General features: G+C 42.9%; 1 protein-coding gene across 3 annotated transcripts in view; it reads left to right on the top strand.

Moving 5' to 3' along the window:
* The window catches only part of phip (pleckstrin homology domain interacting protein), a 157,467-nt gene that overhangs the window by 110,152 nt on the left and 24,071 nt on the right, over positions 1-23,244 (top strand). For all 3 annotated transcript variants that reach the window (XM_060938514.1, XM_060938513.1, XM_060938515.1), the window contains 8 exons: positions 10,310-10,529; positions 10,670-10,783; positions 12,720-12,827; positions 15,412-15,536; positions 15,669-15,751; positions 15,828-15,939; positions 20,367-20,428; positions 21,317-21,472. In XM_060938514.1, the coding sequence (XP_060794497.1) occupies positions 10,310-10,529; positions 10,670-10,783; positions 12,720-12,827; positions 15,412-15,536; positions 15,669-15,751; positions 15,828-15,939; positions 20,367-20,428; positions 21,317-21,472 (980 nt within the window). The remainder of the gene's footprint in view (positions 1-10,309; positions 10,530-10,669; positions 10,784-12,719; positions 12,828-15,411; positions 15,537-15,668; positions 15,752-15,827; positions 15,940-20,366; positions 20,429-21,316; positions 21,473-23,244) is intronic.

The raw sequence follows: 23,244 nt of genomic DNA, 5'->3' as shown, positions 1-23,244 counted from the left end.
AAATTTTGTGCACTTTCGCCCCTGGGGGTGCGGGTTATGGCAGAAATGATATTGCAGCTTCTGATTTGTCAAACTTGGCAAGCAAACTCTTTACAAGACCATTTTTGGGGCGCTTGCCATGGTCGACATCGCACGAAATTTGGCTCCTTTTTCTTAGACTCCCACCGCTACTGAGACCCAGAAGCCCAGATCCAGGCGGGCCTCAGGGCCTCTATAGCGCCCCCTAACTCATTGTGATTTTGGCCTCCCGCATTAAGGTGCCTGGTTGCCATGTAGTTTGTAGTAGTGGCATGCCATTTGGTACGCATATGTATCTCACTAAGCCGGACAAAAATGTAATGCCAATGCATTAGCCACGCCCAACAGGAAGTAAGGTAATTTCACTTTTGTGCGAAATGCATGGCCACGAAAACGGCGCAACTCCTCCTAGACCGTTCATAGGAATGTCACCAAAATTGATACACATCATCTACAGACATGGCTGACAAAAGTTCTTAAATACGTTTCACGTAGAATAAACCGTTCAGAAGTTATACGTCAATCAATTTTCAATGCAAAATTTTACATGCTTAAAAATTCATAACATATCTTCAAATTGCTCAAAACTGCTCATACTTCACACGCAAATCACTCATTGGGCATCTGACATGTTACCCAATTTCTGTGATATCTCGCCACTGGGGGCGCTATTTTTGGGCAAAAAATCCAATCTTTCCTCAAATTTGGTCAAACTTCACGGCCACCCTCTTACTACCTCCCATGTCATGTACACCTCATTTTGGGAATTTTCGTCCATGGGGGGCGCTGTTTTTGGCCAACGCAATTGCTCCAAAACAGGTTTTTGGTAAATAATTCCATAATGCTTCTCCTTCACACCACTACCTTGTGATAGTACGTTGCTGTTGTAGACACTTATTTTTCCAACTCATTATCGCTCATGTGCAGCATAGCGCCACCTACTGACATGGGAGAAACCAAAAAATTTATTCTTCAAAAATCAATATCTCATCTTCTATTTTCTCAAGCTTGATCAAACTTGATACGCACACTGTTAACAGGTCACCTGACATATGTGACAAATTTTGTGAACTTTTGCCACTGGGGGCGCTGTTTTCAGGCAACAATTTATATCTCGGCTTCTGATTGGTCAAACTTGATCAAACTTTACAAAACAACTCTTCATAGGTCCCTTGACATGTATACCAAATTTGGTGAACTTTCACCACTGGGGGCGCTCATTGCGCTGTAGCAGTTGCAGGAGAGGTGTTTACAATCATGAGGCACCAGGAGTATGTTGTTTTGGTTGCCTTAAACACACATGACTTGTGGACCACTGGGGGCGCTCATTGCACTGTAGCAGTTGCAGGAGAGGTGTTTACAATCATGAGGCACCAGGAGTATGTTGTTTTGGTTGCCTTAAACACACATGACTTGTGGGGAATGGGTAGGCAGTCGGGAGCAAGTGTTGTAGCATAGCACCACCTACTGACATGGGAGAAACCAAAAAATTTATTCTTAAAAAATCAATATCTCATCTTCTATTTTCTCAATCTTGATCAAACTTGATACGCACACTCGTTACAGGTCACCTGACATATCTGCCAAATTTTGTGAACTTTTGCCACTGGGGGCGCTGTTTTCAGGCAACAATTTATATCTCGGCTTCTGATTGGTCAAACTTGATCAAACTTTACAAAACAACTCTTCATAGGTCCCTTGACATGTATACCAAATTTGGTGAACTTTCACCACTGGGGGCGCTCATTGCGCTGTAGCAGTTGCAGGAGAGGTGTTTACAATCATGAGGCACCAGGAGTATGTTGTTTTGGTTGCCTTAAACACACATGACTTGTGGGGAATGGGTAGGCAGTCGGGAGCAAGTGTTGTAGCGTTACATACAGACTAATAGATGTCTAACAGAAGACATTCCTATGTAGCTATAGCTTGGTGACTGATGAGGTAAATACATTAATTTGGTTGGGAAGCCATGGCATAAAATGTTCTGTCCATGACAACATCTCAGCGCACCGTGTACTCTGTGTCCAATTCTGTGCTTTGTCACCATTGTGGGAGTAATGTCTCTTGCCAAAGAAGCTGTGGAAGGTATTTCGCGGGGACGCATGCCCCCGCCCCCCTTGGCCGCTGGCGCGAGGGCCCGTCGAGGCCGCTTGCGGCTTTAATTATTCTTCTTCTTTATTTTTCTCCGCTGTTGGGCCATTTTCGGGGCGCTTGCCATGGGCGAAAACGCGCGAAATTTGGCACCACTTCCGAGAATTGCCACCGCTACTCAGAACCAAAAGCCCACACTTGGCTGGGGCTCAGGGCCTCTATAGCGCCCCCTAAGTCGTTGTGATTTTGGCCTCCCGCATTAAGGTGCCTGATTGCCATATAGTTTGTAGTAGTGGCATGCCATTTGGTATGCATATGTATCTCACTAAGCCGGACAAAAATGTAATGCCAATGCATTAGCCACGCCCAACAGGAAGTGAGGTAATTTCACTTTTGTGTGAAATGCATGGCCACGAATACGGCGCAACTCCTCCTAGACCGTTCATAGGAATGTCACCAAAATTGATACACATCATCTAGAGACATGGCTGACAAAAGTTACTAAATACGTTTCACGTAGGATAAACCGTTCAGAAGTTATACATCAATCAATTTTCACTTCAAAATTTTACATGCTAAAAAATTCATAACAAATCTTCTAATTGCTCAACACTGCTCATACTTCACACGCTAATCACTCATTGGGCTTCTGACATGTTACCCAATTTCTGTGATATTTCGCCACTGGGGGCGCTATTTTTGGGCAAAAAATCCAATCTTTCCTCAAATTTGGTCAAACTTCACGGCCACCCTTTTACTACCTCCCATGTCATGTATACCACATTTTGGGAATTTTCGTCCATGGGGGGCGCTGTTTTTGGCCGACGCAATTTCTCCAAAACGGGTTTTTGGTAAATTATTCCATAATGCTTTTCCTTTACACCACTACCTTGTGATAGTGCGTTGCTGGTGTGGACACTTATTTTTCCATCTCATAATCACTCATGTACAGCATAGCGCCACCTACTGACATGGGAAAAACCAAAAAATTTATTCTTCAAAAATCTATATCTCATCTTCTGTTTACTCAATTGTCATCAAACTTCATACGCAAACTCTTCATAGCTCACCTGACATGTACGCCTAATTTTGTGCACTTTCGCCCCTGGGGGTGCGGGTTATGGCAGAAATGATATTGCAGCTTCTGATTTGTCAAAATTGGCAAGCAAACTCTTTACAAGACCCTTTTTGGGGCGCTTGCCATGGTCGACATCGCACAAAATTTGGCTCCTTTTTCTTAGACTCCCACCGCTACTGAGAACCAGAAGCCCAGATCCAGGCGGGCCTCAGGGCCTCTATAGCGCCCCCTAACTCATTGTGATTTTGGCCTCCCGCATTAAGGTGCCTGGTTGCCATGTAGTTTGTAGTAGTGGCATGCCATTTGGTATGCATATGTATCTCACTAAGCCGGACAAAAATGTAATGCCAATGCATTAGCCACGCCCAACAGGAAGTAAGGTAATTTCACTTTTGTGCGAAATGCATGGCCAAGAAAACGGCGCACCTCCTCCTAGACCGTTCATAGGAATGTCACCAAAATTGATAGACATCATCTACAGACATGGCTGACAAAAGTTCCTAAATACGTTTCACGTAGAATAAACCGTTCAGAAGTTATACGTCAATCAATTTTCAAAGCAAAATTTTACATGCTTAAAAATTCATAACATATCTTCAAATTGCTCAAAACTGCTCATACTTCACACGCAAATCACTCATTGGGCATCTGACAGGTTACCCAATTTCTGTGATATTTCGCCACTGGGGGCGCTATTTTTGGGCAAAAAATCCAATCTTTCCTCAAATTTGGTCAAACTTCACGGCCACCCTCTTACTACCTCCCATGTCATGTACACCTCATTTTGGGAATTTTCGTCCATGGGGGGCGCTGTTTTTGGCCAACGCAATTGCTCCAAAACAGGTTTTTGGTAAATAATTCCATAATGCTTCTCCTTCACACCACTACCTTGTGATAGTACGTTGCTGTTGTAGACACTTATTTTTCCAACTCATAATCGCTCATGTGCAGCATAGCGCCACCTACTGACATGGGAGAAACCAAAAAATTTATTCTTCAAAAATCAATATCTCATCTTCTATTTTCTCAATCTTGATCAAACTTGATACGCACACTCTTAACAGGTCACCTGACATATGTGCCAAATTTTGTGAACTTTTGCCACTGGGGGCACTGTTTTCAGGCAACAATTTATATCTCGGCTTCTGATTGGTCAAACTTGATCAAACTTTACAAAACAACTCTTCATAGGTCCCTTGACATGTATACCAAATTTGGTGAACTTTCACCACTGGGGGCGCTCATTGCACTGTAGCAGTTGCAGGAGAGGTGTTTACAATCATGAGGCACCAGGAGTATGTTGTTTTGGTTGCCTTAAACACACATGACTTGTGGACCACTGGGGGCGCTCATTGCACTGTAGCAGTTGCAGGAGAGGTGTTTACAATCATGAGGCACCAGGAGTATGTTGTTTTGGTTGCCTTAAACACACATGACTTGTGGGGAATGGGTAGGCAGTCGGGAGCAAGTGTTGTAGCATAGCGCCACCTACTGACATGGGAGATACCAAAAAATTTATTCTTCAAAAATCAATATCTCATCTTCTATTTTCTCAATCTTGATCAAACTTGATAGGCACACTCTTAACAGGTCACCTGACATATGTGCCAAATATTGTGAACTTTTGCCACTGGGGGCGCTGTTTTCAGGCAACAATTTATATCTCGGCTTCTGATTGGTCAAACTTGATCAAACTTTACAAAACAACTCTTCATAGGTCCCTTGACATGTCTACCAAATTTGGTGAACTTTCACCACTGGGGGCGCTCATTGCGCTGTAGCAGTTGCAGGAGAGGTGTTTACAATCATGAGGCACCAGGAGTATGTTGTTTTGGTTGCCTTAAACACACATGACTTGTGGACCCCTGGGGGCGCTCATTGCGCTGTAGCAGTTGCAGGAGAGGTGTTTACAATCATGAGGCACCAGGAGTATGTTGTTTTGGTTGCCTTAAACACACATGACTTGTGGGGAATGGGTAGGCAGTCGGGAGCAAGTGTTGTAGCGTTACATACAGACTAATAGATGTCTAACAGAAGACAATCCTATGTAGCTATAGCTTGGTGACTGATGAGGTAAATACATTAATTTGGTTGGGAAGCCATGGCATAAAATGTTCTGTCCATGACAACATCTCAGCGCACCGTGTACTCTGTGTCCAATTCTGTGCTTTGTCACCATTGTGGGAGTAATGTCTCTTGCCAAAGAAGCTGTGGAAGGTATTTCGCGGGGACGCATGCCCCCGCCCCCCTTGGCCGCTGGCGCGAGGGCCCGTCGAGGCCGCTTGCGGCTTTAATTATTCTTCCGTCTTCTTCTTCTTCTTCTTCTTTATTTTTCTCCGCTGTTGGGCCATTTTCGGGGCGCTTGCCATGGGCGAAAACGCACGAAATTTGGCACCACTTCCGAGAATTGCCACCGCTACTCAGAACCAAAAGCCCAAACTTGGCCGGGGCTCAGGGCCTCTATAGCGCCCCCTAAGTCGTTGTGATTTTGGCCTCCCGCATTAAGGTGCCTGGTTGCCATATAGTTTGTAGTAGTGGCATGCCATTTGGTAGGCGTATGTATCTCACTAAGCCGGACAAAAATGTAATGCCAATGCATTAGCCACGCCCAACAGGAAGTGAGGTAATTTCACTTTTGTGCGAAATGCATGGCCACGAAGACGGCGCAACTCCTCCTAGACCGTTCATAGGAATGTCACCAAAATTGATACACATCATCTACAGACATGGCTGACAAAAGTTACTAAATACGTTTCACGTAGGATTAACCGTTCAGAAGTTATACGTCAATCAATTTTCACTTCAAAATTTTACATGCTAAAAAATTAATAACAAATCTTCTAATTGCTCAAAACTGCTCATACTTCACACGCTAATCACTCATTGGGCTTCTGACATGTTACCCAATTTCTGTGATCTTTCGCCACTGGGGGCGCTATTTTGGGGCAAAAAATCCAATCTTTCCTCAAATTTGGTCAAACTTCACGGCCACCCTCTTACTACCTCCCATGTCATGTATACCACATTTTGGGAATTTTCGTCCATGGGGGGCGCTGTTTTTGGCCAACGCAATTTCTCCAAAATGGGTTTTTGGTTAATAATTCCATAATGCTTTTCCTTCACACCTCTACCTTGTGATAGTACGTTGCTGTTGTAGACACTTATATTTCCAACTCATAATCGCTCATGTACAGCATAGCGCCACCTACTGACATGGGAAAAACCAAAAAATTTATTCTTCAAAAATCTATATCTCATCTTCTATTTACTCAATTTTCATCACACTTCATACGCAAACTCTTCATAGCTCACCTGACATATACGCCAAATTTTGTGCACTTTCACCCCTGGGGGTGCGGGTTATGGCAGAAATGATATTGCAGCTTCTGATTTGTCAACCTTGGCAAGCAAACTCTTTACAAGACCCTTATTGGGGCGCTTGCCATGGTCGACAACACTTGAAATTTGGCTCCTTTTTCTTAGACTGCCACCGCTTCTGAGAACCAGAAGCCCAGATCCAGGCGGGCCTCAGGGCCTCTATAGCGCCCCCTAACGTGTTGTGATTTTTGCCTCTCGCATTACGGTGCCTGGTTGCCATGTAGTTTGTAGTAGTGGCATGCCCTTTGGTACGCATATGTATCTCACCAAGCCGGACAAAAATGTAATTCCAATGCATTAGCCACGCCCTACAGGAAGTGAGGTAATTTCACTTTTGTGCGAAATGCATGGCCACGAAGACAGCGCAAGTCCTCCTAGACCGTTCATAGGAACGTCACCAAAATTGATACACATCATCTACAGACATGGCTGACAAAAGTTGCTAAATATGTTTCACGTAGGGTAAACCGTTCAGAAGTTATACGTCAATCATTTTTCAATGCAGTATTTTACATGCTTAAAAATTCATAACAAATCTTCTAATTGCTCAACACTGCTCATGCTTCACACGCAAATCACTCATTGGGCTTCTGACATGTGACCCAATTTCTGTGATGTTTCGCCACTGGGGGCGCTATTTTTGCGCAAAAAATCCAATCTTTCCTCAAATTTGGTCAAACTTCACGGCCACCCTCTTACTACCTCCCATGTCATGTATACCACATTTTGGGAATTTTCGTCCATGGGGGGCGCTGTTTTTGGCCCACGCAATTGCTCCAAAACGGGTTTTTGGTAAATAATTCCATAATGCTTTTCCTTCACACCACTACCTTGTGATAGTACGTTGCTGTTGTAGACACTTATTTTTCCAACTCATAATCGCTCATGTACAGCATAGCGCCACCTACTGACATGGGAAAAACCAAAAAATTTATTCTTCAAAAATCTATATCTCATCTTCTATTTACTCAATTGTCATCAAACTTCATACGCAAACTCTTCATAGCTCACCTGACATATACGCCAAATTTTGTGCACTTTCGCCCCTGGGTGTGCTGATTACGGCAAAAATGATATTGCAGCTTCTGATTTGTCAAACTTGGCAAGCAAACTCTTTTCAAGACCCTTTTTGAGGCGCTTGCCATGGTCGACAACGCACGAAGTGCGAGACCCTATTGATGCCATGTGTCCAATTCTGTGCTTTGTCGCCATTGTGGGAGTAATGTCTCTTGCCGCAGAAGCTGTGGAAGGTTTTTCGCAGGGACGCATGGCCCCGCCCCCCTTGGCCGCTGGCGCGAGGGCCCGTCGAGGCCGCTTGCGGCTTTAATTACAATTTGTACTTTGTCCCAACTTTTTTGGAATCGGGGTTGGAAGGAAATCGGCAACCACTGACCACGCCCTATATCCTAAAAGTAACTATTGTGTATATTTTTTGGAGTTGGTTCATTTTTTGTTTGTAATAAACGCCACTTCTGGTAGTCATCCGCCTCATTACGTGTTCAGATTTCCAGCTGATTGTCAGGCATCGTATTTGTTTAAAGTCGTTTTGCAGTAGTTGCTTGTCTTTCGCCTCCAAACATGCCAGATTGTTGCTCTGTGTTTGGATGTTCGAACTGATCAAATCGAGAATAAGACAAAAAGTACGTCGTGCGCATTCTGACTGCCGCTTCTCACCGGAGCTTTTTATTTTATTTTCTGGGTTTTTTTGTGTAGTTTGATGTTTTGTTTTTGTTCGAGTGTGTTTTGTCTGCCAGTTGTGCTGTAGCTCCGGACCCAGTTTTGGGCGTCGGTTCCCTCCAGGCCTTGGTTCGCCATGGGTGGTGCCTGTGCTCCTCGCTATGGACTGCAGTGAGCTCGCTGCTCATTTTAACATCGTGGTTGTCCAGCGCTCTGTGCTTGGCGTGATGTTCCGAGCGATGTTGCTCGGTGGCGTCTCGCAGCGGCTGCGCAGGCGGTTTGGGACATACCAGCGCTCTGCGTGGTGGTGCGTCTGTGCTCGTTTTGTGGATCCATGGCGTGGTGTTCCGAGTGATGTTGCCCGGCGGCATCGCGGCGGCTGTGCTGGTGGTGTAGGACTTGTTTTCGTGCGCCTTTTGGTGGGACTGTAGCTGCTACACCATTGGAATGACATCCTGACCTCGATTTGGTGGACTTTTTTTTTCTCCTTATAATTGTAAAGCGGCGGCATGGTGGTGTAGTGGTTAGCGCTGTCGCCTCACAGCAAGAAGGTCCGGGTTCGAGCCCCGTGGCCGGCGAGGGCCTTTCTGTGCGGAGTTTGCATGTTCTCCCCGTGTCCGCGTGGGTTTCCTCCGGGTGCTCCGGTTTCCCCCACAGTCCAAAGACATGCAGGTTAGGTTAACTGGTGACTCTAAATTGAGCGTAGGTGTGAATGTGAGTGTGAATGGTTGTCTGTGTCTATGTGTCAGCCCTGTGATGACCTGGCGACTTGTCCAGGGTGTACCCCGCCTTTCGCCCGTAGTCAGCTGGGATAGGATCCAGCTCGCCTGCGACCCTGTAGAACAGGATAAAGCGGCTACAGATAATGAGATGAGATGAGATTATAGGATACCAAAAGAAGTCGTGCACAAGGGTGCAAGAAAGAAAACTCTCAAAAAGACGCCGTGAAAAATGGCTTGCAAACCTTTCACTGCGTTCGAAAGGAATCGAGAGTCCACACGCAGTTTCGTGTTTGCAGCGATCATTTTATTAAAGGTACGTATATCAACTTTATGGATCTATAATCAAAAGTTATCATCGCAAAAAATGCCTACAGCAGCTCCGACTCGAATCACATACTACACTTCAACTTGCGTTACCCAGCCTCGCAAAAATAAGACAATTGTTGTCCTTGAGAAGTTTTATTCCAACGCCATGAACCCAGCCACAAACGAAAAAGTTATACGCTTCAAGACTTTTTAAAAGCTCTCATTTGATTCTTCGTGTAAAACGATGTTTGGACAACCAGATAATCGGAAACGTCCGGAAACTGCACGTTTTGAAAGTTGTTGAAATCGCATGAACAGTCTGTCTTTAAGCCGTAGGGGTCCGATCCATCGCATAAATATATTTTTTCTTGATATCTCGATTTTGCTTTTGGTTCTATCCGTTAACATGGTCAGATGTAGGATGTTTTCCACAAGATGACGACGGACGTGTACTTGGCTTGGACGCCATCTTTGATTATTGCGCGTCACTTGAAAACTGGAAGTGAACCAGGAGGCAAAAAGTCACGTGATTGCAAACAAAGAATAGTCGCTAACGGAAATGTGATTATGACAGAACATGACAAACGTGTTTAGTCAGGCCATCATATGGTACAGGCTTCTGTTCAGGATGCTAGATCTGATGCTGGATGCAGATGCAGTGGTCATTCCTCTAGGTTTACTTTAGCGAGCAGATTATCATGAACGGGTTGGCAGCTGGATCCACAACGCCGCAAACGGAAACATGTCCGTGTCTCAGTAAGAGGAGCACAGGCTGTAGCTTTTTAACACGAGAAGTCTGCTTGGGAGAGGTGTTTCATTGAAATCACAGGAAGTTTCACAAAGAGTGTGTGCTTGCACTCTCTTGACGAAGTGTGATCATTTTATTTTCAAGCATCTGTGAAAATTCTGTTGAAATATCACATTTCCCAGTACATTTCCTTAGGTGCTTTAATAGTACACAAACCCTGATGCAGCCCTTTGTGTGTGTGTGTGTGTGTGTGTGTGTGTGTGTGTGTGTGTGTGTGTGTGTGTGTTTTAGTGACTACTCAAGTGATTATTCGGACTGGACGGCGGATGCAGGCATAAATCTAGAACCACCCAAGAAGACAACTGTGAAAAAGAAGAAGAAGAACGCCAGCAGCTCTGAGGAGGACGGAGAGAAGAAAAAAGAGAAAGATGCCAAGAAAGAAAGGAGGAAAGAAAAACAAGACAAAGATGGAGCACTACCAAAGAAGAAAAAGCCAAAGGAGAAGAGGAAGGTGGGAATGTGTTTGTGTCACTTTAGTCAGGAATATGGTTTTGTGGATAAGACTTATGACATCATAATTCCTCTACGGGTATATGGTGTGTGTGTGTGTGTGTGTGTGTGTGTGTGTGTGTGTGCGCATTTTTTCTGCAGAGATTACCTGAGTTACAGGATCAGGGTCTGACTCTAGAGGAATGGCTGCCCTCTGATTGGATCACAGACACCGTCCCTCGGAGATGCCCCTTCACCCCTCAGATGGGTGATGAGGTAATTTATACACACAAGCAAACCTATAGAGTGTATACAGTGGTGCTTGAAAGTTTGTGAACCCTTTAGAATGTTCTATATTTCTGCATAAATATGACCTAAAACATCAGCAGATTTTCACACAAGTCCTAAAAGTAGATAAAGAGAACCCAGTTAAACAAATGAGACAAAAATATTATACTTGGTCATTTATTTATTGAGGAAAATGATCCAATATTACATATCTGTGAGGGGCAAAAGTATGTGAACCTTTGCTTTCAGTATCTGGTGTGACCCCCTTGTGCAGCAATAACTGCAACTAAACGTTTGCGGTAACTGTTGATCAGTCCTGCACACCGGCTTGGAGGAATTTTAGCCCGTTCCTCCGTACAGAACAGCTTCAACTCTGGGATGTTGGTGGGTTTCCTCACATGAACTGCTCGCTTCAGGTCCTTCCACAACATTTCCATTGGATTAAGGTCAGGACTTTGACTTGGCCATTCCAAAACATTAACTTTATTCTTCTTTAACCATTCTTTGGTAGAACGACTTGTGTGCTTAGGGTCGTTGTCTTGCTGCATGACCCACCTTCTCTTGAGATTCAGTTCATGGACAGATGTCCTGACATTTTCCTTTAGAATTCGCTGGTATAATTCAGAATTCATTGTTACATCAATGATGGCAAGCCGTCCTGGCCCAGATGCAGCAAAACAGGCCCAAACCATGATACTACCACCACCATGTTTCACAGATGGGATAAGGTTCTTATGCTGGAATGCAGTGTTTTCCTTTCTCCAAACATAACGCTTCTCATTTAAACCAAAAAGTTCTATTTTGGTCTCATCTGTCCACAAAACATTTTTCCAATAGCCTTCTGGCTTGTCCATGTGATCTTTAGCAAACTGCAGATGAGCAGCAATGTTCTTTTTGGAGAGCAGTGGCTTTCTCCTTGCAGCCCTGCCATGCACACCATTGTTGTTCAGTGTTCTCCTGATGGTGGACTCAATGTGAGAGAGGCCTTCAGTTGCTTAGAAGTTACCCTGGGGTCTTTTGTGACCTTGCCGACTATTACACGCCTTGCTCTTGGAGTGATCTTTGTTGATTGACCACTACTGCGGAGGGTAACATTGGTCTTGAATCTCCTCCATTTGTACACAATCTGTCTGACTGTGGATTGGTGGAGTCCAAACTCTTTAGAGATGGTTTTGTAACCTTTTCCAGCCTGATGAGCATCAACAACGCTTTTTCTGAGGTCCTCAGAAATCTCCTTTGTTCGTGCCATGATACACTTCCACAAACATGTGTTGTGAAGATCAGACTTTGATAGATCCCTGCTCTTTAAATAAAACAGGGTGCCCACTCACACCTGATTGTCATCCCATTGATTGAAAACGCCTGACTCTAATTTCACCTTCAAATGAACTGCTAATCCTAGAGGTTCACATACTTTTGCCACTCACAGATATGTAATATTGGATCATTTTCTTCAATGATGAACCAAGTGGATGACCAAGTATAATATTTTTGTCTCATTTGTTTAACTGGGTTCTCTTTATCTACTTTTAGGACTTGTGTGAAAATCTGATGATGTTTTAGGTCATATTTATGCAGAAATATAGAAAATTCTAAAGGGTTCACAAACTTTCAAGCACCACTGTACCTATAGAAATAGTTCCCAATTGGATAGTTAATTATAACTGTGCACTCTTTTGTACAGTACTGGTCATGGCAGAATTCATTATGCGACAGTGTAAGATTTTATTAAAACATTTTATTTAGATTTAAAGGACAGTAATAATAACTGCAGTGACTCACGAATGCATCAGGCAACTAGTCTGTGAAACCCCTAGAATACATATACACTTCTACGCTGTCTTCTACAACATGATGTACATTTAATGAAAGGACTATAACTTTGTAAACTATATCAGGATGGTCATACATCATGTCTGTGCAGGTGTATTACTTCCGACAAGGTCACGAGGCGTATGTGGAGATGGCCAAAAAAAACAGGATCTTCAGCATCAACCCTAAGAAGCAGCCTTGGCACAAGATGGAGCTGCGGGTATGGCTTTCATGGAGACACCTAAATCAGTGTAGCAGTCAATACAAAAGATGATAATGTGTCAAACAGGACGTACAGTACATATTGACTGAGTGGGAGGGCCGGATGAGAAAATACTTGGCTCAAGGTTGCGAGGCCCGTACAAATGACCAAGAGCCAAATATTTTCCCGTCCGGCCCGACCTAACTCACTCAGTGAGCATTTTATCATATGACCTTTTTTAACTAACATACACAATGGAAAACAATGAACAGCTGTGTGTGAAAAACGAACCAATCAATTTTTATTTGATTGACAGCAAACCATTTATATGTTGAATCACCTTTGCAGGAGTTTGAAATAACAGTTTGAATTCTATAAAATACAGCCGCCTTTACTGTTCTCTCGAAATTAAAACGATTTTAAGATAACATCGTTAGTAAAAGTCAGTTCAAACTCAGGTCAGCTCATGGAGACATCATCAATACAAGCTGATGAAGTCTACACAAAAGAACTTTGATTTTGGAAACAAAATAGAGTCGAGTCAGTTCAATCTTCTTCATCTGATGACGACTCGATAACAAAACATCGTTTTTTCGGAATAATGGATGTGACACTAGCACCTGGAAGAACAAGACTTTGTTTATTTATTACACCAGTGTTTGCTCCAGGAAACAATCCGCTGCCTTCTGCCTCTGGTGCGTTTCTGTTTTGAAACGAAAACGGCCGAAGCGAGGGAAACGGGTCCGGGACTGCGTACGACTTTTTCCAGACCGGATTCAAAAATCCGTATCCGCCGAATCATGTGACTTTTCCCAATGGTTTTATTAAGAGTGCATGCGCGGGTCCGTACGGGTCATACAACCCCGATTGCAAAAAAGTTGGGACAAAGTACAAATTGTAAATAAAAACGGAATGCAATAATTTACAAATCTCATAAACTGATATTGTATTCACAATAGAACATAGACAACATATCAAATGTCGAAAGTGAGACATTCTGAAATTTCATGACAGCAACACATCTCAAAAAAGTTGGGACAGGGGCAATAAGAGGCTGGAAAAGTTAAAGGTACAAAAAAGGAACAGCTGGAGGACCAAATTGCAACTCATTAGGTCAATTGGCAATAGGTCATTAACATGACTGGGTATAAAAAGAGCATCTTGGAGTGGCAGCGGCTCTCAGAAGTAAAGATGGGAAGAGGATCACCAATCCCCCTAATTCTGCGCCGACAAATAGTGGAGCAATATCAGAAAGGAGTTCGACAGTGTAAAATTGCAAAAAGTTTGAACATATCATCATCTACAGTGCATAATATCATCAAAAGATTCAGAGAATCTGGAAGAATCTCTGTGTGTTAGGATCAAGGCCGGAAAACCATACTGGGTGCCCGTGATCTTCGGGCCCTTAGACGGCACTGCATCACATACAGGCATGCTTCTGTATTGGAAATCACAAAATGGGCTCAGGAATATTTCCAGAGAACATTATCTGTGAACACAATTCACCGTGCCATCCGCCGTTGCCAGCTAAAACTCTATAGTTCAAAGAAGAAGCCGTATCTAAACATGATCCAGAAGCGCAGACGTCTTCTCTGGGCCAAGGCTCATTTAAAATGGACTGTGGCAAAGTGGAAAACTGTTCTGTGGTCAGACGAATCAAAATTTGAAGTTCTTTATGGAAATCAGGTACGCCGTGTCATTCGGACTAAAGAGGAGAAGGATGACCCAAGTTGTTATCAGCGCTCAGTTCAGAAGCCTGCATCTCTGATGGTATGGGGTTGCATTAGTGCGTGTGGCATGGGCAGCTTACACATCTGGAAAGACACCATCAATGCTGAAAGGTATATCCAGGTTCTAGAGCAACATATGCTCCCATCCAGACGACGTCTCTTTCAGGGAAGACCTTGCATTTTCCAACATGACAATGCCAAACCACATACTGCATCAGTTACAGCATCATGGCTGCGTAGAAGAAGGGTCCGGGTACTGAACTGGCCAGCCTGCAGTCCAGATCTTTCACCCATAGAAAACATTTGGCGCATCATAAAACGGAAGATACGACAAAAAAGACCTAAGACAGTTGAGCAACTAGAATCCTACATTAGACAAGAATGGGTTAACATTCCTATCCCTAAACTTGAGCAACTTGTCTCCTCAGTCCCCAGACGTTTACAGACTGTTGTAAAGAGAAAAGGGGATGTCTCACAGTGGGAAACATGGCCTTGTCCCAACTTTTTTGAGATGTGTTGTTGTCATGAAATTTAAAATCACCTAATTTTTCTCTTTAAATGATGCATTTTCTCAGTTTAAACATTTGATATGTCATATATGTTCTGTTCTGAATAAAATGTGGAATTTTGAAACTTCCACATCATTGCATTCCGTTTTTATTTACAATTTGTACTTTGTCCCAACTTGTTTGGAATCGGGGTTGTACGATAAAACAATAATACTTCAAGTCAGAATATTTGCATGTGTGACTTTGCCTTATAACACACACTGATCGGCACGGCTGTTTCAAAACTGTTCAAGTAACAGATTTTAAAATAAGTGTAATTTGTAGATGATGTAAAACTTGGTGTGTTTATGTGGACGTGTGCAGGAGCAGGAGCTGATGAAGATTGTAGGTATTAAGTATGAGGTGGGTTTGCCTACTCTGTGCTGTCTGAAGCTGGCCTTCTTGGACCCAGACACAGGCAAACTAACAGGCGGCTCCTTCTCCATGAAGTGAGTAGAGAAATGTTGCATAACTTACACTCACTCACTTAAAGCTCTGTTTGTCCTTCACAGGCTTTCGAAAAGCCTCCAAATGACTGTTTTGGCTCTGACACGCCCTTTAATCCTCCCTTTACTTCACAGATACCATGACATGCCTGATGTCATCGATTTCCTGGTACTCCGTCAGCAGTTTGACAATGCAAGACAGCGTCAGTGGATGATAGGTCAGTGTTACAACTGCATGTGTGGATTTCTCGTTGAATGTGTGTGTTTAAACACAAGTCTGTGTTGCTGTTTCAGGCGATCGTTTCCGCTCTGTGATCGATGATGCCTGGTGGTTTGGTACGATCGACAGTCAGGAGCCGTACCAGGCGGAATATCCTGATAGCCTCTTCCAGTGCTATAACGTTTGGTCAGTATTTGCAATGCAGACATGTTATATACACTCTCAGAAAATAAAGTACATTATTATACCTTTAGGGGTGCAATGGCTTGTCACTGGGGCACTTCCCTCTAAGGTACTTATTTATAGCCTCTATATACCACTTGGGAACATACAGTGGTGCTTGAAAGTTTGTGAACCCTTTAGAATGTTCTATATTTCTGCATAAATATGACCTAAAACATCATCAGATTTTCACACAAGTCCTAAAAGTAGATAAAGAGAACCCAGTTAAACAAATGAGACAAAAATATTACCCTTGGTCATTTATTTATTGAGGAAAATGATCCAATATTACATATCTGTGAGTGGCAAAAGTATGTGAACCTCTAGGCTTAGCAGTTAATTTGAAGGTGAAATTAGAGTCAGGTGTTTTCAATCAATGGGATGACAATCAGGTGTGAGTGGGCGCCCTGTTTTATTTAAAGAACAGGGATCTATCAAAGTCTGATCTTCACAACACATGTTTGTGGAAGTGTATCAGGGCACGAATAAAGGAGATTTCTGAGGACCTCAGAAAAAGCGTTGTTGATGCTCATCAGGCTGGAAAAGGTTACAAAACCATCTCTAAAGAGTTTGGACTCCACCAATCCACAGTCAGACAGATTGTGTACAAATGGAGAAAAGTCAAGACCATTGTTACCCTACCCAGGAGTGGTCGACCAACAAAGATCACTCCAAGAGCAAGGCGTGTAATAGTCGGCGAGGTCACAAAGGACCCCAGGGTAACTTCTAAGCAACTGAAGGCCTCTCTCACATTGGCTAATGTTAATGTTCATGAGTCCACCATCAGGAGAACACTGAACAACAATGGTGTGCATGGCAGGGTTGCAAGGAGAAAGCCACTGCTCTCCAAAAAGAACATTGCTGCTCATCTGCAGCTTGCTAAAGATCACATGGACAAGCCAGAAGGCTATTGGAAAAATTTTTGTGGATGGATGAGACCAAAATAGAACTTCTTGGTTTAAATGAGAAGCGTTATGTTTGGAGAAAGGAAAACACTGCATTCCAGCATAAGAACCTTATCCCATCTGTGAAACATGGTGGTGGTAGTATCATGGTTTGGGCCTGTTTTGCTGCATCTGGGCCAGGACGGCTTGCCGTCATTGATGGAACAATGAATTCTGAATTATACCAGCGAATTCTAAAGGAAAATGTCAGAACATCTGTCCATGAACTGAACTTCAAGAGAAGGTGGGTCATGCAGCAAGACAACGACCCTAAGCACACAAGTCGTTCTACCAAAGAATGGTTAAAGAAGAATAAAGTTAATGTTTTGGAATGGCCAAGTCAAAGTGCTGACCTTAATCCAATCGAAATGTTGTGGAAGGACCTGAAGCGAGCAGTTCATGTGAGGAAACCCACCAACATCCCAGAGTTGAAGCTGTTCTGTACGGAGGAACGGGCTAAAATTCCTCCAAGCCGGTGTGCAGGACTGATCAACAGTTACCGCAAACGTTTAGTTGCAGTTATTGCTGCACAAGGGGGTCACACCAGATACTGAAAGCAAAGGTTCACATACTTTTGCCACTCACAGATATGTAATATTGGATCATTTTCCTCAATAAATAAATGACCAAGTATAATATTTTTGTCTCATTTGTTTAACTGGGTTCTCTTTATCTACTTTTAGGACTTGTGTGAAAATCTGATGATGTTTTAGGTCATATTTATGCAGAAATATAGAACATTCTAAAGGGTTCACAAACTTTCAAGCACCACTATACATGTACCTTCTTACCTTCTTGGCCCTAAAATGGTACATATAATGACCATGAGGTCCAGTAATGAGCCCTAGGGGGTACATTAGTATAGATTATACCATGGAGGACAGAAATGGACTCCTACTGTACCCCTGTTTCTGACAGTGTACTCATTTTGATCAGTGATAAAGAGAGCTCACTTTTTAGAAAACTCCTGTGCGTACATACAGTGGTGGAGTTGGTCATTCTGTTTCTTTAACGCCATTTTATGCTCCTGGTATTGAATGTTGTGTGATTGATGTCCGAGCAGGGACCAACAGTCATATGGCACTAAAGCACCCAGCCACAACAACCGTGATTAGGCCATTTTGATTGCGTACCTCTCACGAGAGTAGATCCATCAAGTTTAAAATTTATTAGGCATTGTGTTCAGCTACTAGACAACAAAACAGTGACCGTGTCTGTCTTATGCAGCTGGCCAAGAACCAGGAAATGATTGGTTTATTGTGACTTATATGGGCCTTTTAATCATTTTAACTATCATTTGTTATCTGATTTGTTTGGCCAGAGTAGAAGATATTTTAAAATTGAAGTCAGAAGAGCTGGAGCTACATCATAGTTTAATAAAAAAAGTTTAATATGTATTAGTTACTTATAATGTATGATTTTGGCTGTATCTCCCACCTCTAAGGGACTACGAGCCATGAAGGAATGCTAATATACAACCCTGCTTCCAAAAAAGTTTTGTGTAAAACAAATGAAAACAGAATATGAAGATTTGCAAATCGTGAAAACACTATATTTATTTGAAAATAGTACAAAGACGACATATTAAATGTTGAATCTGAGATATTTTATTGTTTTTTGAAAAATATATGCTCATTTTGAATTTGATGTCAGCAACACACTTCAGAAAAGTTGGGACAGGGGCGTGTTTACCACTGTGTTGCATCACCTCTACTTTTAACAACACTCTACAAATGTTTGGTAACTGAGGAGACCGACTGCTGTAGTTTTGAAACAGAAATGTTGTCCCGTTCTTGCCTGATCTACAATTTCAGTTGCTCAACAGTTCGGGTCTCCTTTGTCGTATTTTGCGCTTCATAATGCGCCAAATGTTTTAAATGGGAGGCAGGTCTGAACTGCAGGCAGGCCAGTTTAGCACCCGGACTCTTTTACTATGGCGCCATGAAGTTTTAATATGTGCAGAAAGCGGTTTGGCGTTGTCTTGCTGGAAGAAGGAAGGCCTTCACTGAAAAAGATTTTGTCTGGATGGCAGCATATTGCTCTGAAACGTGTTTATATCATTCAGCATTAATGATGCCTTCCCCGATGTATAAGCTACCCATGTCATGTGCACTAATGCCCCCTCATACCATCACAGACGCTGAATGCTTTTGAACTGTGCACTGATAACAAGCCGGATGGTCCCTCTCCTCTTTAGCCTGGAGGACGTGGTGTCCATGATTTCTAAAAAGAATTTCTACTTTTGATTCGTCAGACCTCGGGACAGTTTTCCACTTCGCCTCAGTCCATCGTAAAAGAGCTCGGGCCCAGAGAAGGGGGCGGTGTTTCTGGATATTGTTTATATCTGGTTTTAACTTGCATTTGTGGATGCAGTAATGAAGTGTTTTGACAGATGATGGTTTTCTGAAGTGTTCCTGAGCCCATACAGTGATTTCCGCTACAGACCCGTGTCTGCTTTTAATGCAGTGTCTCCTGAGGGCCTGAAGATCACAGGCATCCAATGACAGTTTTCAGCCTTGTCTCTCGCATACAGAGATTTCTCCAGATTCTCTGAATCTTTTAATGATATTATGGACCATAGATGATGTGATCCACAAATTCTTTGCAGTTTTACATTGAGGATCGTTATTCTTAAATTGTTGCACTTTTTTTGCCCACGCAGTCTTTCACAGAGCGGTGAACCCCTCCCCATCTTTACTTCTGAGAGACTCCGCCTCTCTGGGATGCTCTTTTTATACCCAATCATGTTACTGACCTGCTGCCAATTAACCACATTAGGGTTTTTTTTTTTAGCATGACAACTTTTTCAGTCTTTTCTTGCCCCGTCCTCACTTTTCTGAAACATGTTGCTGACATCAAATTCAAAATGAGCATCAGAAACAATAACATTTCTCATTTTCAACATTTGATATGTTGCCTTTGTACTGTTTTCAGTGAAATATAGGGCTTGCAATTTTTTTTTTCTGTTTTTATTTTATTTACGTTTTACAGTGTCCCAGCTTTTTTGGAATCGGGGTTGTGATTCACTACAGCTAGTTTAGCTATCATTAGGGACATTGAATAGTGGTTTGCTATCAGTATTGTCATGTGTTACTCTGGTTAAGGATGGATGTATATGGTGAAAGTGGGGCACCAAAAAATGTTCTTTAGGGTTCTGGGAAGGCTAGAACCGGCACACGATGTAACAAATATATTGAGTTACATTACTTCTAACCGAGTGGCTGTACAGTCTGTCAGAAATCAGCAAAGGTTAGAATCTTCAAATCAAAACCTAATCTGGATAACATTCATAACCATACACTTAGTCATGGCAAGCCCTTACTCCCCAACCTCACTTAATCTCAGCTTTAAGGTGAGCAGGCACATTTAGGCACAGTTAAAATAAATTTTGTTTGTGTGTGTGTGTGTGTGTGTGTGTGTGTGTGTGTGTGTGTGTGTGTTTTGCAGCTGGGATAATGGAGACACAGAAAAGATGAGCCCGTGGGACATGGAAGAGATACCTAACGAAGGTTGAACACACACACACACACACACACACTTTGGGTATCATCACTTTTACAGTTTCATGAATAACTTTTTGTTGCACGTGAATGAAGAAAGTACGGAAGCCGAGAGAGGCCCTTCATATAATCCCTTTTTTATTCACCTTGTTATCCCGAGATAACAACATAATTAATTCAGGATCTCGAGAAAACAAAACCGTTATTTCGAGATCTCGAGAAAACAAAACAATTATTCTGTGATCTTGAGAAAACAAAACAATTATGTCATGATCTCGAGTAAACAGCTGAGAAATGGTTCATTCAGGTGCGCCAAGAGACTTGTGATATGCTGACTTTGGGGCTATTTCTCATTCTGTATAGACACAACTTTGGTCATTAGAATGTCTGGAATAATCGATCACCTAATAAGGCAATATTTTGATCAGGGGTTGACACAGGGAGAGATTGCATTAAGTCTTTTAATAAGGGATAATTTCAAAATTAGTCCGCGGCACCTCCGCAGAAGACTGGCCCCCCCCAAGGCACTGTAAAAAGCCATTTCTGCTCTGTTACATGTCCGCCAATTTCTAAGTCTTTGTTGTCTGACCCACAGGGGGCGCAGCTCTGCTAGAAATCTCAGCTGTTTTCTCGAGATCATGAAATAATTGTTTTGTTTTTTCGAGATCACGGAATAATTGTTTTGTTTTCTCAAGATCTCGAATTAATTATGTCGTTATCTCGGGATAACAAGGTGAATAAAAAAAAGATTATATGAAGGGCCTCTCGCGGCTTCCGTAAGAAAGGGTGTGTGTTTGATGGTTTGAAATTCAGACTGGTGATTTTGTTTTAATGTTTTAGTTCCTGATAGTTTGGACATTCTTGTCTCATGCCCCCTCTCTCTCTTCCTGTGTATAGCGGCATTTCCTGAAGTCTTGGGTCAGAGTGTGCCATTAACTGCAGGGGAACACAAGGCCTTACTCTATCGTTCTCTGGATGGAGAGTGGGGCTCACGGACGCGTGACGAAGAGTGTCAACGCATCATCGCTGGCATTGACCAACTGATCATGTTGGGTATGCGGTCACCCTAGTATTCCATTACTCTGTGTTTCTGGGATTGCAGTTTGTTCAACCCAAATACCATTTAAACCCTATTCAGACGGTATTTGTTATACCCCCACTCCGAAGGGGAGGAGAATACTGGTTTACCTCCGTCCGTCCGTTCGTCCGTCCATCTGAAACACCCTTTTTCTCAGCAACCACTAATCATCGCCACTTGGTCCCAAACTTCAGCTTGGGGTTCTATACCATGTATACCATTTTCAGGTCTGTCCCACATCAACTTCCTGTTTACCGACTGAACGTATTTACGAAACATGTAACGTGGATTTTGACGCTATTTGAAAATGACAGTTTCCCAGGATGCTGTTTGAAATCCCTGTGGAGAGACACTGCTCTTTACTTACTTGTTTCAGGGTTCATTATTTCTTGCAGTCAACATTCATAATAAGCGTCCTATTCCTTCGATTGCTTGCGTTCTGATATAAGCGAGAGCCGGGGGAGAGATACGTCAGTGAGCAGTAGCTCACAGTTGATCTTGTTTTACCTGTTAAACTAATGAAGATCATCTGATCCTCAGTGATTGTATTTCCTGTGGAGAGTCAGTATCTGCTTTTCATCTACTAAAAGTACAGAATTCGTTTTTGTTTTTTGTTTTTTTAATTACTGCTACACAGTGCATCAAAGTAATATTTCATGCCATCCAGTAATTACAAAATAGATGATCTGACAGTCTCAGAAAAAAATATTGACTGCTGTGAGTTATAACAGTTTATCTCGACACCAGTTTTACTTTAGAAGTATTAAAAGGAAAAGAAAAGACAATCGGAAGACTGATATGTAGAAGGAAATGGACTTGGATTGGTCACACGCTGAGGAAGCCGAAAGATCACATTACCAAACAGGCTTTTACGCGGAACCCGTCGGGAAAGCGCCGGCGTGGTAGATCTAGGACTACATGGAGGCAAAGTGTAGAGGCGGAAATGTGGAAGGAGGGAAAAGCTGGCCCAAAATCGCAGACGATGGAGGCTTGTAGTCGATGGCCTATGCTCCATGAGTGAGCGAGAAGGCGATAAGTAAGTAAGTTAAGTATTAATTTCCCTGTGTGATTTACTTAGCGACTTTTAAAATCAACATTGACATCTACACACAGCGGAGCAACCTGGCAGCCTGCCGCTAATCCCTTACAAAATCCTTTGCCCTGTTGCTTTTTTGGCGTCTGGCTAAGGTTTGGCTGAGCTCACGTCCCAGCTCTAATTGTAACGGTTCGCCACTGGAATTACTTCATATCTGGCGTTTTATGACCTACAAATATTTCCTGACACACGTCACTTTGAGAAATTAAGGGAACAAATACGGCTTTAGCAAATCTGCCTCCTTCAGACGTCATCCTGAAGTACGACCAGGGCCGCAGATACGTTTTTTGAACGGGGGGGACAAAACTGCCAGCAAACCAACCCCAACCCCACCCCCGACATGTGTTGTGCGAGGAATATACTCTGATGCCCTCAGGGCGGCGACATTACTCAGCTAAGACAAAAAAAACATCACTCCTTCATCCCTGCAACCGTTAGCTTAGGCCTACTAATAAATAAAGAGTAGGAATAGAGCACACCTGTGATGTCTGGTGCTCTCATGTGCTATTTACCACTGACACGACAGGATGTCATGTGGGTTGAATATGTGTGTGTCTGTGTCTGTGTGTGGTCTGGATGACTGCTGACTGTTTTGTCTACCCTTTGTATTTATCTATAGCATCTAGGTCTGTGTAAAGTGTAAACCTTATG

The sequence above is a fragment of the Neoarius graeffei genome, chromosome 13, assembly GCF_027579695.1.
Source record: "Neoarius graeffei isolate fNeoGra1 chromosome 13, fNeoGra1.pri, whole genome shotgun sequence".
NCBI lineage: Eukaryota > Metazoa > Chordata > Actinopteri > Siluriformes > Ariidae > Neoarius > Neoarius graeffei.
Note: the sequence above shows the minus strand (reverse complement) of the source record. Positions and strands in the feature narration are given on the sequence as shown.